The sequence below is a fragment of the Mastomys coucha genome, unplaced genomic scaffold (assembly GCF_008632895.1).
Source record: "Mastomys coucha isolate ucsf_1 unplaced genomic scaffold, UCSF_Mcou_1 pScaffold5, whole genome shotgun sequence".
Classification (NCBI taxonomy): domain Eukaryota; kingdom Metazoa; phylum Chordata; class Mammalia; order Rodentia; family Muridae; genus Mastomys; species Mastomys coucha.
The window spans coordinates 56994729-57009260 of NW_022196911.1; the positions used below are offsets into that span (position 1 = coordinate 56994729).

The 14532-nt window shown below is 39.7% G+C and overlaps 1 protein-coding gene across 2 annotated transcripts in view; it reads right to left on the bottom strand.

Moving 5' to 3' along the window:
- Ulk2 (unc-51 like autophagy activating kinase 2) overlaps positions 1-14532 on the bottom strand; it is an 82644-nt gene that overhangs the window by 63172 nt on the left and 4940 nt on the right. For both annotated transcript variants that reach the window (XM_031354164.1, XM_031354165.1), the window contains exons 3-5: positions 14337-14378; positions 4253-4285; positions 3255-3291 (exon numbers count right to left, since the gene is read on the bottom strand). In XM_031354164.1, the coding sequence (XP_031210024.1) occupies positions 3255-3291; positions 4253-4285; positions 14337-14378 (112 nt within the window). The remainder of the gene's footprint in view (positions 1-3254; positions 3292-4252; positions 4286-14336; positions 14379-14532) is intronic.

Sequence of the window (14532 nt, forward strand, 5' to 3'; positions counted from 1 at the left end):
GCTGGCCTCGAACTCAGAAATCCGCCTGCCTCTGCCTCCCAAGTGCTGGGACTAAAGGCGTGCGCCACGACTGCCCGGCTCCATGGCTCGAAAATTACCAAATTCTTTTCCTATGAGGGTTGCTCTTATTCTCTCCTCTGGGGTTCATTTTTCTGATACACATTTTTTTTTTGAGGCAAGTTCTCTCTACACAGCCCTGGATGACCTGATATTCACTATGTAAGAGCAATCTATCCCAGTCAAAACTCATGAATCCACTTGCCTTTGCTTCCCAGTGCTGGAATAAAAGGTGTACACCACCATACTGACTGTAAAAAAATTCCCAAGTACTCTAAAGTGAAATCTCCTATATCATGAACACTTGAGTATTTCAAGTAGTATCTAGTATGTTGTCACATGCCTTCTATTCCAACACTCAGGAGACAGAGGCAGAGACAGGCAAGATCTCTGTGACTTCAAGGCCATCCTGGTATAGATATACAATTATACTCTGTCTCAAAACCAACTTGAACCAAGATTTCAAGAATTTGAAATCTTTAGCCAGCTACAGATACCTACAATCTTAGCACTTGGGAAACAAGTGCTAAGGAGTCAGGAGTTCAAGCCCAGTCTCATCTAATAGTAGGTTCAGGGATAGTCTACAATACATGAAACTTTAAAACAAAACAAACAAAAAAACTGATCCTAGTACTCTGGAGGCAGAGGTGGGTGGATCTCTGTACTTTAAGGCTAGCCTGGTCTACATAGTGAGTTCCAGGCCAGCCAAGACCAAAACCAAACAACAGAAATTTGGGGGATGTCTGGAGAGATGGCTCCATAGTTAAGAGTACTCAGGTTTGATTCCTAGGTCTTACTTGGTGGATCACAACAACCTCTAACTGATGTCCCAGGCAGGAGATCCAACACCCTAGTCTAGCCTCTGGAGGTAATTCATGCACATGTACAAACATATGCAGGCAAAATAACCCATTCATACAAAATAATAATGATAAAAATAAATTTTAAAAATCTAGAATGCATTCTTACAGATCTACTTTCTTATAAACACCAAGATGTATGTTACTATCTATTAGTGGGTAAATCAACTCAATGTCTAGAGTAGTGGCTCTGTTTTCTACCTCTCCAATGTTGTGAAACTTTAGTACAGTTCCTCATGTTGTGGTGACCCCCAACCATAAAATTATTTAGTTGCTACTTCATAGCTGTAATTTTGCTACTGTTATGAATAGTAATGTAAATATCTGATATGTAACCCTGTACTGCTTGTTTTTTTTTTTTTTAATATCAACTTGACAGAAGCTAGAAAAAGGAAAAAGCCTCAGTTGAGGAAATACCTTCATGAGATCTAGCTGTAAGGCATTTTCTTAATTAGTGATCAATGGGGAAGGACCCAGCCCACTGTAGGTAGTGCTGTTGTGCCAGGGAAACATTAGCAATCCCCCAGAATACACACACACCCACACCCACACCCACACCCACACCCACACACACACACACACACACACACACACACGAGCCTGCCAACTCCCAGCAGGGTCTTTATTCTGTTCCAGCTAGCTCTCCCCCACTCCCCACCCCCAACGCACCTCCATCACACTAGACAGTTTTAGTGGAGAGAGGAGCCCTGAATGTCTATGGGACAAAGCTTTATAGTAAGCAGCAAGCAGGGAATACGTGTGCAAGCATCTAATTGGAAAGCTACAATGGTCTTTAACATAATTGGCTGGTACTGGGAGTCATAAACTTAATCTCTGTTCTCCTTTGCATTGGTGGTTGTTAGGCAGGGCAGTGGGCTTGTGTAGGCTTGTTGGGGGAATAACCTGGAGACACTGGTCTTGTTGGGGGTGTAACCTGAAGATGCTTGTCTTGTTGGGGGGGGTGCAACTTGGAAACTAATGTTAGGTACCAGCCTGTTAGTTTACCTGAGTTCAAACTTAGGTCAGCTTCTCTAAAATAAAGTCTGAACTTAAAAGATTTGGCATCTCAGTGCCATCCCTGGGCTGATGGTCCTGGGTTCTATAAAAGAGCAGGCTGAGCAAGGCAGGAAGTAGCACCCTCCCTGCCTCTGCACACTTCCTATCTCCAGCTTCCTGCCCTGATGTGAGTTCCTGTGCTGACATCCTTTGGTCAACGGCTATGTGGAAGTGTAAGGTGAATGAATAAACCCTTTCCTTCCCACCTTGCATTTTGGTCTTGTTCTTTCATCAAAGCACTAGAAACCCTAACTAAGACAGGTCTCTCTCAGCCACAGGTTGAGACCTGCGGCTCTACAGTCTTGTTTTCTGATATTATGTTGTGTATATACATAATGATTTAGGTTGTCTCACCCCTCATTGCCTTCCCAGTCCCTTCCTCTCCCAACTTCCTCTTCTACTTCATGGGTTGTTTTTTTTTGTTTTGTTTTTTTTGAGGGGGGGAGGCAGGGTTGTTTTTGTTGTTGTTTTGAGTTGAGACAGGGTTTCTCTGTGTTGTCCTGGCTGTGCAAGACCTTGCTCTATAGACACACCTGCCTCTGCCTCCCACTGCCACCACCACCCAGGTTTTATTTTTAAAGAAATGAAAGGAACTAATGGCTCAGTAATGGTAAGTCAGGTGTGCTTTTCGAAGAAAATCTTAATTTGGTTTCTTTCCTCCTGGGGAAAAGCCCTCCTCTAAACTTCTTCCTCACTGTCAGAGAAAGAAGGTTAATACTTGTGTGAGTTTAAAAAATTAAAACCAGCCGGGCAGTGGTAGTGCACATCTTTAATCCCAGCACTTGGGAGGCAGAGGCAGTCGGATTTCTGAGTTCAAGGCCAGCCTGGTCTACAGAGCGAGTTCCAGGACAGCCAGGGCTACATAGAGAAACCCTGTCTCAAAAACAAACAAACAAACAAACAAACAAACAAACAAAAAGAAAGAAAGAAAATTAAAACCAGTTGGTCACCAAAATAACTACAAGTTATACACAATATTTATTGAATGTTTCTACACAAGTTTGGGACCCAGAGGCAGCACTTCAGAAATGCCTCTCAGAGTTAAGCATACTCCTCTTACTGAGCATTGATAAATACACATAAATTACTTTGTGGGGTTAGTGAGATGGCTCAGCAGGTAAAAAGAATGTTTGCCACTAGACCTGACAACTTGACTTCCATTCTGAGACCCACAAGGTGGAAAGGGACAGTGTACTCACACACACACACACACACACACACACACACACACACACACACACACACACACGTACAAATAAGGAAGTGTAGCAATAAAATTACCTTGTAAATAATCTGCCAGGTCTCCACCATTGCAATACTGATAAGTAAAAGAAAAAAAAGTAATTAACTTCAAAAGATACTGTTATTGTGATTAAAATCAAGTATTTCATAGCCTAATGAGAGAGTATACTTCTTTAATCCCAGTACTTGAGAAGCAGAGGTGAGCAAATCTCTGTGAGTTCAAGGACAGCCTGGACTATAAATTGAGTTCCAGACAGCTAAGATACACAGGGAGACCTGTCTCAGAAAAAATAAGTAAATAAATAAATAAATAAATATATATATATATATATATATATATATATATATACATACATATATTTAAAGACAAAGGAGTGTCTTCACAGTGAGCTAGCAAGTAAGGGTGCCACATGTGACCAGAGCTGGATCCCAGAGCCCTCATGATGGATGGAGATGGAGAGAACCAAAGCTGCTGGCGCACGCCTTTAATCCCAGCACTCTGGAGGCAAGTGGAGGCAGGCGGATCTCCGCCTTCCATTCCAAGACAGCCAGGCCTACACAGAGAAACCCTGTCTTGAAAACCTAAACCCAAACCAAGTAAGCTAAAGAAAGTCCAAGTCAGTACCCATCCCTCCCACACATATACAGTAAGTAAATAAGATGTACTGCATTCTTTTTATTTATTTTTGAGATAAAGTTTCTACTATACAGCCCTAGCTGTCCTAGAACTCCTGCTATATAAACCAGGCTAGCCTTAAACTCACAGAAATCTACCTATCTCTGCCTCTGCTGAGATTATAAGCATGCACCATCATGCCCAGCCAATACAATGTAATTTAACTTTAAAAAAGTAATTAAAATAAGAACATTGATTCAAAATGAATTTAATCCATTCTGTTAAAGTTGTTTATAAAAAACAATCTAATTTTAAAGTATTTTAATTGTCTAGTTAAAAACACTTAAATTTTATATTCTTTATGAAGTAGAATCTAAATCATTCAATTAATACTTACTCTCAATACTAGTACAATACCTACCTCCATCACCAGAAAGACAGAGTTGGGCAATTCCTACAAAATAAACATAAATATCATAAAACACTAAACACTAAGTTAATTAAAAAATACACATTTTCATCATTAAACTAAACTCACAAAATTCATCAGAGAGTAAAATTAAAATTCTCAGACATGAGGAGTCTTGTCTTTTTCACCTCATACACTTTCAGGATGGAACCCGACCCAGGCTGGTGACACTCTATGCAAGCCCCTCTGAACTACACCTCCAGGTCTAAACTTCTCAACAGTGTTTTAAGCATCGCTCTGCATAGCCAAAACAGATTTTGATGACACTAAAGTAGTTATCAATCTGTTTAGAGGATAGTACAGGATAAATCAGCTGTGCACTGAGCATGTTGAGAAGCAGAAGAATAAAACCCAGTGACAGACACGCGGAGCACACAGGCCCCAGGCTTCGTCAGCACAGCCAGCCTGTCTCCAACCACAGCAGAAAGCCTGGGACAGTCACCCTTTGTGAACGAGAGAGAAGGCTTCACTCTTCACGGCCCTCAGGAAAGTGCTCCGACTCTGAGAAGTCTGAGTTCAGAAGCACAATGGCTTACGCTCCTCCTAGCAACACTAGCAGACTCTTAGTTCTCAACACAGCAGTAAGATGAGTAGTTTTGGTTTTTTTTGTTTGTTTTGTATTTTTTGTTGTTGTTTAGGACAACCATATTATCAGTAAATTTTTGGAAAATGAAGATCTCTTATTACAGTACACAAAATATGTTTAAAGATTTAAGGAAATTAGTTTGAGTACTTTTACAAACTGTCACACATAAACAGCTTCAAGTCTGCTGGGTTACTAATTCAGAGACTAAATATATGGCAGTTTTTTAATACACTTAAAAAATTGCAATGTTAATTTTGAACTGGCCCTATGGCTTAACATAACCAGTGCTGAATAACTCAAAAGGCAGTACTTCACAGACAGCAATTAACCTCAACAAGATCCAAAATCCCAAGACAAGGTGATCCATGAGAAACAAGTGGGCATTGAGAAAGGGAGTGACCAGTTCTGGCCCGACAATGGCTTTACACTGTCCACACTGCAGCTACAACAGAGAACTAGAGAAGTTAACCAAGAACCTGAAAACCTTAAGACCATTCTACAAAGTAATTTTTACTGCTCAACTTAATAATACAAACTCTGGCACAGGGGTGTGCATCGTTCACAAAATACTTGCGCAGTATGCACACCGGAGCCCCATGTTCAATCTCCAGCACCACAGAATAAACATAAGCTCCTTCCCTCAAATTGACTTTCCACTTACAGGCCCCTTTTATTTACTTTCATAGTAACTTGTTACTAATTTAAGTTGCAGTTCACCCAGAAATAAAAGCAGTGCTTCAGGACAGGAAGTCAAGCAGCCTCTTTCTGGTGTACCCTTTTAACCCCAGCAAATGAATATCAAAAGGGCTTCCACAGGTCTGTTCTGCCACCATCACTGTAGGGCACCCACTGGATGTGAAGCTGGATGTTATGAGAAAGTCAGTGACTTTGGATAACTTGCTTCACTTATTTCTCAAGAGAACTACATGAAAAGAATGGAAGCCTGCTGCTGCTGCTAGTGGTGGTAGTGGTGGCACACACCTTTAATCCCAGCAGAAGCAGGTGGATTTCTGAGTTTGAGGTCAGCCTGTCTACACAGCCAAGGTCTATAGCCATTCCCAAAAATGGTGATGCCATCTTTTCCTTGCTAAGGAACAAGACTGAACAACAGATCCCGGCATGGAACGTTTAGCACGTGCCTGGCTTCCGCAGCAGCAGCAGCAGCAGCACTCTCCTGACAAATGAGGAAGGATGTGGAAAACAGACAACATTCAGAAGGCAAGAAAACTCAAGTGTGGAGGAAATAAATTTTCTGAGGTCAGCCAACGGCTCAGAGGGTAAAGGAGCTTGCTATACAAGCTCACTTGCAAATGGTTCTGGCCTAATTTGTGAGCTCCAATAGAAACTGTCTCAAAGGATGTGGACAACATTCCTAAGGATAACATCCCAGGTGGTTCTCTGGCCTCTTCACACACACTCTTGAGCACACACACACACACAAACACACACACTAACCAAATAAACATAAAGAAGGCAAAATGGTAAGATAAATTATTTACAGAGCTGGAAAACAGGTTTCAGTAGTCACAAGTGCTTTCTTCTCTCCAGAAGACACAAGTTTGGTTCCCAGTACCCATAACAGGCAACTCACAGCCACAGCTAACAACCACCCAGGAGTCCAGCTCCATGGAATCCTATGTCCTGTTCTGTTCCCCTAAGGTGTTTGCATGTAATGCCAATAAAAGACTTCTAACAAACAATAAAAAGACAACCCAATGTATTAGCAAGCAAGAAACTTCCATGGAAATTACAAAAAGATATTTAAATGGTTACTAAACTTACAAATCATATTCAAACCAGAAGTCAGTAGAAAAATACTAATTAAAACCACAACTGCAGAGATGGCTCAGTGATTAAGAGCATTGACTGCTCTTCCAGAGGTCCCGAGTTCAATTTCTAGCCACCACATGGTCGCTCACAACCATCTGTAATGGGATCCAATGCCCTCTTCTGGTGTGTCTGAAGAGAGTGACAGTGTGCTCACATAAAATACATAAATAAATCTTTAAAAAAAAAAAACAATCCCCCCCAAAAAAGCAAAAAATCCAAACCAAACCAAACCAAACCCATAACTAGAAAGCAGGCAAAGTATGCACCCCGTATTTCTAGTACTTGAGAGGTAGAGGCAAGAAATCAGATGTCCAAGGCCATCCTGAGCTACACAATGAGTCTGTGGCCAGACTGGACTACGTAAGCCTCTGTCTCAAAAAATAAAAATTAAAAATCCTAACTTAATACAATCACCAGAATAACAAAAATTTCCAGATGTTAGCAAGAATGTGGGACAAGTAAAACTTTTAAACACCTGCTGGGAGAAGTGTGAGGCTGTTCACTGGTGATTTCTACAAGGATCTGTATCTACCATAATAACCACCAGACATCCCAGAGGACGCCTGTGCAAGACCTACACCAATGCAAAGGAGAAACTGCAAGAAGCCTCCTTTTCCATTTCTTTGAGGCTCTAAGGGAAGTGTTTTGGTGAAAATAATATACAATTAATGAAGTAATCCTGATTTGGAAAGAGCGTTTCAATACAGAGCCAATAAAAAAAAAAGAGGAGGAGGAGGAAAAGAAGGAGAAGAAGAAGGATGAGGAGGAAGAGGAGGAGGAAGAAAAGAAGAGGAGGAGAAAGCTAGCCTAGAGATGTAGTTTTTCTTAGTATATGCAAAGCCCTTGGCTGTCTCCAGCACCCTGAGGGAAAAAAACGAAATGTTTACAGCAATGTTAAATGTGTGTATACAAGCACACATGTACTAAAAAGGAAAAAGCAGGGACTGAAGAGATGGCTCAAGAGCACTTGTTGCTCTTGCAGAAGATCAGGGTTTGGTTCTCAGCACACACATGGAGGTTTACAAACACCTATAACTCTAGTTCCAAGTGATCTGACACCTTCTTCTGACCACCACTACTAGGCATACATGTGGTGTACATACATGCAATGTAAGCAAACATACACATAAAGTAAAACAAATATAAAAAAGAAAAAGTTATATATAAGATACATCAGAGGTTTCTTCTAGAAGTAAATGATATAAGAACAAACTATCTCTTTTTGATTTATATTGTTAGTTTGAATTGTTTTTACACTAAGAGTATATTACTTAATTTTTTAATTCTTATTTTTTATTAGATATTTTCTTTATTTACATTTCAAATTTTATCCCCTTTTTCCCACTTCCCCCTCAAGCCCCCAATCCCATCCCCCCTCCCCCTGCTCACTATCCCATCCCCCCTCCCCCTGCTCACTATCCCACCCACTCTCGTTTCCCTGTCCTGGCACTTCCCTACACTGGGGAAGTAGGAGCCTTCAAAGGACCAAGAGCCTCTCCTCTCACTGATGTCCCACAAGGCCATCCTCTGCTACATATGCGGCTGAAGCCTTGAGTCCCACCATGTGTACTCTTTGGTTGGTGGTTTAATCCCTGGGAGCTCTGGGGGTACTAGTTAGTTCATATTGTTGTTCCTCCTATGGGGCCGCAAACCCCTTCAGCTCCTTGGGTCCTTTCTCTAGCTCCTCCATTGGGGACCCTGTGCTCAGTCCAAGGGATGGCTGTGAGCATTCACTTCTGTATTTGTCAGGCACTGGCAGAGCCTCTCAGTAGACAGCTATAGCAGGCTCCTGTCAGCCAACACTTGATTCTCTGAAGCAGAATTATACATAACTCAGACCAGAAATGGAGAAAACAATAGTAAGATACAGAAGCAGCAGAAGCAGCAGAAACCAATTTACTAACAAAGATTAAAAGAAAAACTTGTGGTTCCTAAAATCCAATCTTCCACTTCCTCTGTAACATTTGTTTTGAGATAGGGTCGCTCTATACAACAATGGCTGTCCTGGATCAATGTGGTCTCAAACTCCTAGAGATCCACTTGCTTCTGTCTCCAGTGCTGCAATTAAAGATGTATACCACTACATCTGGCTATGCTACATTTCTTAATTCATTCTCCAACCTGCAGGCCACTTCTATAGACTATCTCAAAGGAAAGAAGAAAAATAATGTCATTCCTATAATCCTTCGTGTTATTTCCCTCGGGGTTACCTGGTACTGGACAACCTCAGAGTATCCTACAGAGTACAATCATGCCCATTATAGTGGCAAGGGTAATAGTGTTTACATGGACAAGATCTTAAATGAGTTTACTATAAAAAACAATACTTTAATCTAGGTTCCTTACATTCAGGGCGCTTAGGTTATTCCTGGCTACTGTAACAACCAATCACAGTCTGGGTAGCTAGTAAATAGGAAGTTACTTTTGTATAATAAGTATTTCTTCAAACTATAAATGCCAGCCACTCTCTTCTGCATTTAATACAGATACTTTCTATACATTAACAGTCTTACTTAACCATACAATTCAATTAATTATAACAAATGTGCACCATTCAGATCAACACTTGTAACATTCCCTGACATCCCTTCCAAGTGCTGCCCTGATTTTCCCCGCTTCAATCACTCTCTCAGCTTGTTTTCAAAAGTCACAAAAACACGCCTGCAGTGGCAGAACATGGCTTCATGTTTTCAACAACTGAGATTCCTGTATTATGTGTTATTGGTATGCACTTTTTGATGTTTTTAATTCATCTGGCATTAAAAAAAAAAGAATGTAAATGGGATTTTTAACTTTGTATTTTCAGTTTTGCCTACGCCATCTATTAAATAATGCATTTTGCTCTTGTTATGCTAAAAATTATCAAGAGTTGATTATTTATGAGGGTAAGCGTACTCTCCACGTACAGCAGGCTCAGATTACTCAAGATTTTGTTTGTGCCAGGTGATGGTGGCACATGCCTTTAATCCCAGCACTTGGGAGGGAGAGGCAGGCGGATTTCTGAGTTAGAGGCCAGCCTGGTCTACAGAGTGAGTTCCAGGACAGCCAGGACTATACAGAGAAACCCAGTCTTGAAAAAACCAAAGATTTTTGTTTCTAAGAAAGACATAATTTTACTCTCCTGCTTATGAGCTGTCCTTAAAGTAAAAATCATGGGTTGGAAAGATAGCTCAGTGTTTAAAAGCACTTGTTCTTACAGAGGACTGGAATTCAACTCCCAACATCCTCTGGCGGATCACAACAATCCCTAACTCCATTTCCAGAATATCTGACACTCTTTTCTGACCTCTACAAATCACTAGGCATGCAGGTAGTACACAAACATACATGCAGATAAAACATTCATGAACATAAAGTAAATATATCTAAATGAAAACTTTAAAGTGATCAGACCAACCTGGCTCCTTCCACCTCTCCAGCATCACCAGTTCCCATTCTCTTACCTGACCTTGAAAGCCCTCTCTCCTTGACCCTCAAGTCCAGCAGCTCAATCATTCTTTTTCTCTGCTGTCTTTACAAGGGAGCTCCTTGGGATGCTTACGTGCTGTTCTCTCACCACTCCTGATCTAGCCTTCCCACCCATATATCAAATAATTTCTTCAAAGAGCCTTCCTCAGCCCCAACCTGACATCTTCATATTGTTTTCCCCAAAGCTCTGTACCAATTCTTCACATACAACCTTTCACTTGCTTACAACTAGGAACTATTTGCTTAATGTCACCTTCCAAACAAAACCTATAAGCAAGAACCACTTCTTAGCTCTCTATTATAATCTGTACTAACCGGCTCAAAAAAATACTAATCACAAAGAAATCAGCAATAAACACACCAGAAACAGCAATGGGAAAGTCAGAGAAGAAATAACAAAAGGCAAATATAACAAGATGATCCATTTACTAACAATTTATGAAGTAAATTTTGTTATTAACTTCAGGTATTTTTCTCCTAATGAGATTTGTTAAGATTTGTAGAAGGGTGGTCTACTGCTTAAAATAAACTGGTATAGCGTTTTCAGAGGACAACATGATAAAATATTTTGAACAACTAATGCCAGTTCAAGAAAGACAGGAACCCTAGCCAGACATGGTAATGCATGCCATTAGTCCCAGCACTAGGCAGACAGAGGCAGCTGAATCTTTGTGACTTCAAGGCCAGCTTAGTATATATAATGAATTCCAGAGCAACATAGTAAGACTCAAAAAGAAAAAAGTGAGCCTTACAAGTTCTAGGACCTAAATTCAAGCTCAGAACCACACATCACATACTTGTAATATCAGTACAGGGAAAAAGAACAGCAGGCAGGGCTTGCTACCCAGGAAACTGGGCTTGCCTATCTCATGAATTTGGTCAGAGACTTTGGAGGAGAGGAAGAGAGAGAGAGAGAGAGAGAGAGAGAGAGAGAGAGAGAGAGAGAGAGAGAGAGAGAGAGAGAGAGAGAGAGAGAGAGAGAGAGACAGAGAGAGACAGAGAGAGACAGAGACAGAGACAGACAGAGAGACAGAGAGGCAGAGACAGAGAGAGACAGAGAGATAGACAGAGAGAGACATACAGATAGGCAAACAGAGATAGACAGAGTCAGAGATATACAGAGAGATGGGGAGGGAAGGCACTTGATAGGCACACATTGTATTTCTGTACAAACTCTGTTAATAAATTTCTCACTATTAAAGGTATAACAACTAAGGATTAACCTGTTTTATTTATACATTTCTAAAAGAAATACACCAAACAATGTTTACATTGAAGAACTGTCATTTCTTTTCTAATTTGTCACTCTGACAATGATATTGGTTTGAACATAATTACAGGGAAATATGTTTCTGTTAGGTGTCATCTAAACTACAAGATGTGGCAAGTTATCAGTTGAGGACTGGGCAGATCATATATACTTAGCCAGAACAACAAGGGATAAGGACAGGATCGAATGTAAGCAGATGAAGGAAGGAAGGAAAATGTGCAAGTTGTAAAAACATACACAGGCCAATGAGAGGGCTCAGTGCATAAAGATGCTTGTCACTGAGCCTGACAACCTGAGCTCAATCCCTGAGATCCACATGGTGGCAGAAGCGACCAACTCCTGAAGGTTGTCCTTTGACCACCATAGGCCCACCACAACACCTCATCCCTTCATACAAAATAAATAAAAATATTAAAAAAATTTTAAACAGAAACAGCATATATATATATATAAACACATACATATATAAAACATATATATATGTATATGTATATAAAAACTTAAAAACTTTACACAGCTCTCCAAAAATGAAGGTCAGTAAAAGTGGCACTCATGTTTATATAAAATATTTTATTAATCTGTAAAAATATTATTTCCTTTTACAAACAAAACAGAATCAAAGAAGCAAATCTAACTAGTTAGGCCAAGACTGTTTACCTGGTAGCCAAAGGTTACACTTAAGTTTATGATATACCTTAGTTCTAAGAGTACAAAATGAATAAGAAAGCATTTTTGGTTTTTGGTTTTTTGGGGTTTTTTTTGTTTGGTTTTTTTTTGGTTTTTCGAGACACAGTTAATGTTTTTTGGTTTTTTTGTTTGTTTGTTTGTTTGTTTTTGGTAAGAAAGCATTTTTATGTAGCCACCTTGAATTCAGAGACTGAAAACTTTGATTTTGTTTATGTTTCTTCTTAGCTCATTCCATAATCAAAACCTGTACTAAATGTTTTTCCTTTCTGAGAAAAAACATCTAAGTACAAGCAAACCTGTTCTTGGTGGTCGGGGTTTTTTAACCCTCTAAGACACTAAACGAGAAGTCAACATCATTTAACAGCTTTGTACAGGGCACCAACCTGCACCACCCTGTGCTCTCTATCCACAGGACACAAGCTACACACAAAGCTCTGAGGAGAATGGACATTTCAGTTAGGGATGGTAATATGAATTTAGTGACTTGAGAAATTTTGTTTGCCTTTTCTTTCTATATTGCTTTGAATTGCACAAATGAAGAGGAGAAATTATACCTAGTCATGCTGATATTCATATTTTTGTGCATGGGAGTTTATATTGCTGATTTTTGGGGGGTGGGGGGGAGAACAGTCATAGTCTATAATCAAAATCTGTAACACTGTTCATGGTATTTGAGCTAGACATTTCGAATCCCAAAGTCAAAGACGTTTTCACAAAGGATATATTACTCTCATTTCAATAAAAGGAAAAGCATAAACTTCCAGTAACATGGGTTTAGTTAAATATCTTGTGATGTGATCGGACAGATGAGCATGTGTGCCAGTCCACTCTGTATCATCCCACGGAGGCTAACTGAGGCTAAGCACAGCAAGGACAAGATCTTATCCACCCTTTTAATTCTAGACTCAGAGTAATGACTGGCACATGGCAACCACTCAAAAGCTTGCACAGTGAATGCCCCTGAATAATTTAAAGAACAGACTGAAACATTTTTAACTAGAAACAAAACAGAATCATCTAACTGCCCATTTACTGTAATGGAATTCAACTGTCCAGATGAAGTAAGATAGGAGACAGAAAGGCAGACTATATGCACTGGTCTTCCCTGGAGTCAGCATTTTGAAAACAAGTTCTTCTGTCCCTGTGCTCTCACATGCAACACACCAGCCATGCAGGCCCCAGGTTGTAAACCAGGACCTTTCAAAGAGCACCACATAGACTCTAGATGCAAGCCAACCACTTCATCAGAAAGCTCCACTTCTCTCCAAAGCAGATCTCCTGAAAAGATTTCCAAGAATGATTCTGACTACAAAGTTTGCCTCAGATGACTTTAAACTCTGCCTCAAAAAAGCAAACAAAAAATTGACCTTAGAATCCAGATTCCCTATCTAAATAAAACACAGTTCAAGCATATATCATGCTGATCATATTACATTTACTAAAGAAATGTTAGATTTGACATAAGCTACAAGTAACCCTAAAGCAATACCATTCCATAGTGTATCTGCAATGATTAATACATTTACTCATATAACACATTATTTATCCTATGGATATATGCAATTTTTGAAAAATTCTTGGAGCCAGCAAGATGTCTCTTAGGGCAGAGCCCAAGACTGAAGACCTAACTTCAATGTCTTGGACCCTTTGACTTTCACATACATGTACACTCCAGCATGCATTCACATACACACACACACACACACACACACACACACACACACACACTCCAGCATGCATTCACACATACAATATATACATACAGATACATGAAATAAATAAATGCAATTTTAAAAACTTATATATTTACTTTTATGTGTATGGGTGTTTTGCCTGCTATTTTGTCTGTGTGTCATATGCATGCCTGGTGTCCAGAGAGGCTAGAAGGCAGCACTGGATCCCTTGAGACTGGAGTTACAGAAGTTGTGAGCCTCCTTGTGGGTGCTGGGAATCAAACCTGGGTCCTTTGGAAGAGCAGTCAGGGTTCCTAACCACTGAATCATCTCTCTAACACAAATAAATGTAACTTTAAAAATTAAACAATTAAAAATAAAAAACACTTTAATGTAAATCAAATTGTATATCTTTTTGACATGAATTAAGGAAGCTTTAAATTTCCATTAAAATTCACATAAATTCACATGAAAGAAACTTTTTAAAATTTTAAGTTTAAAAGGAAATCCAAAATAAAGTACCTGAACATCATAGAGTGCTACGATATTTTCATGCTGAAGTTCCTGGTAAGAAAATAAAGAATTTAAAACATTATTATATAATCTGATAATATAGTCTACTATGCAAATAAAACTCACTTCTATACATGCATATACTACCTGTAGCATATGACACCTTTACTAACGGCTTAGAAAAGTCAGTCTATTGTAGAACAAA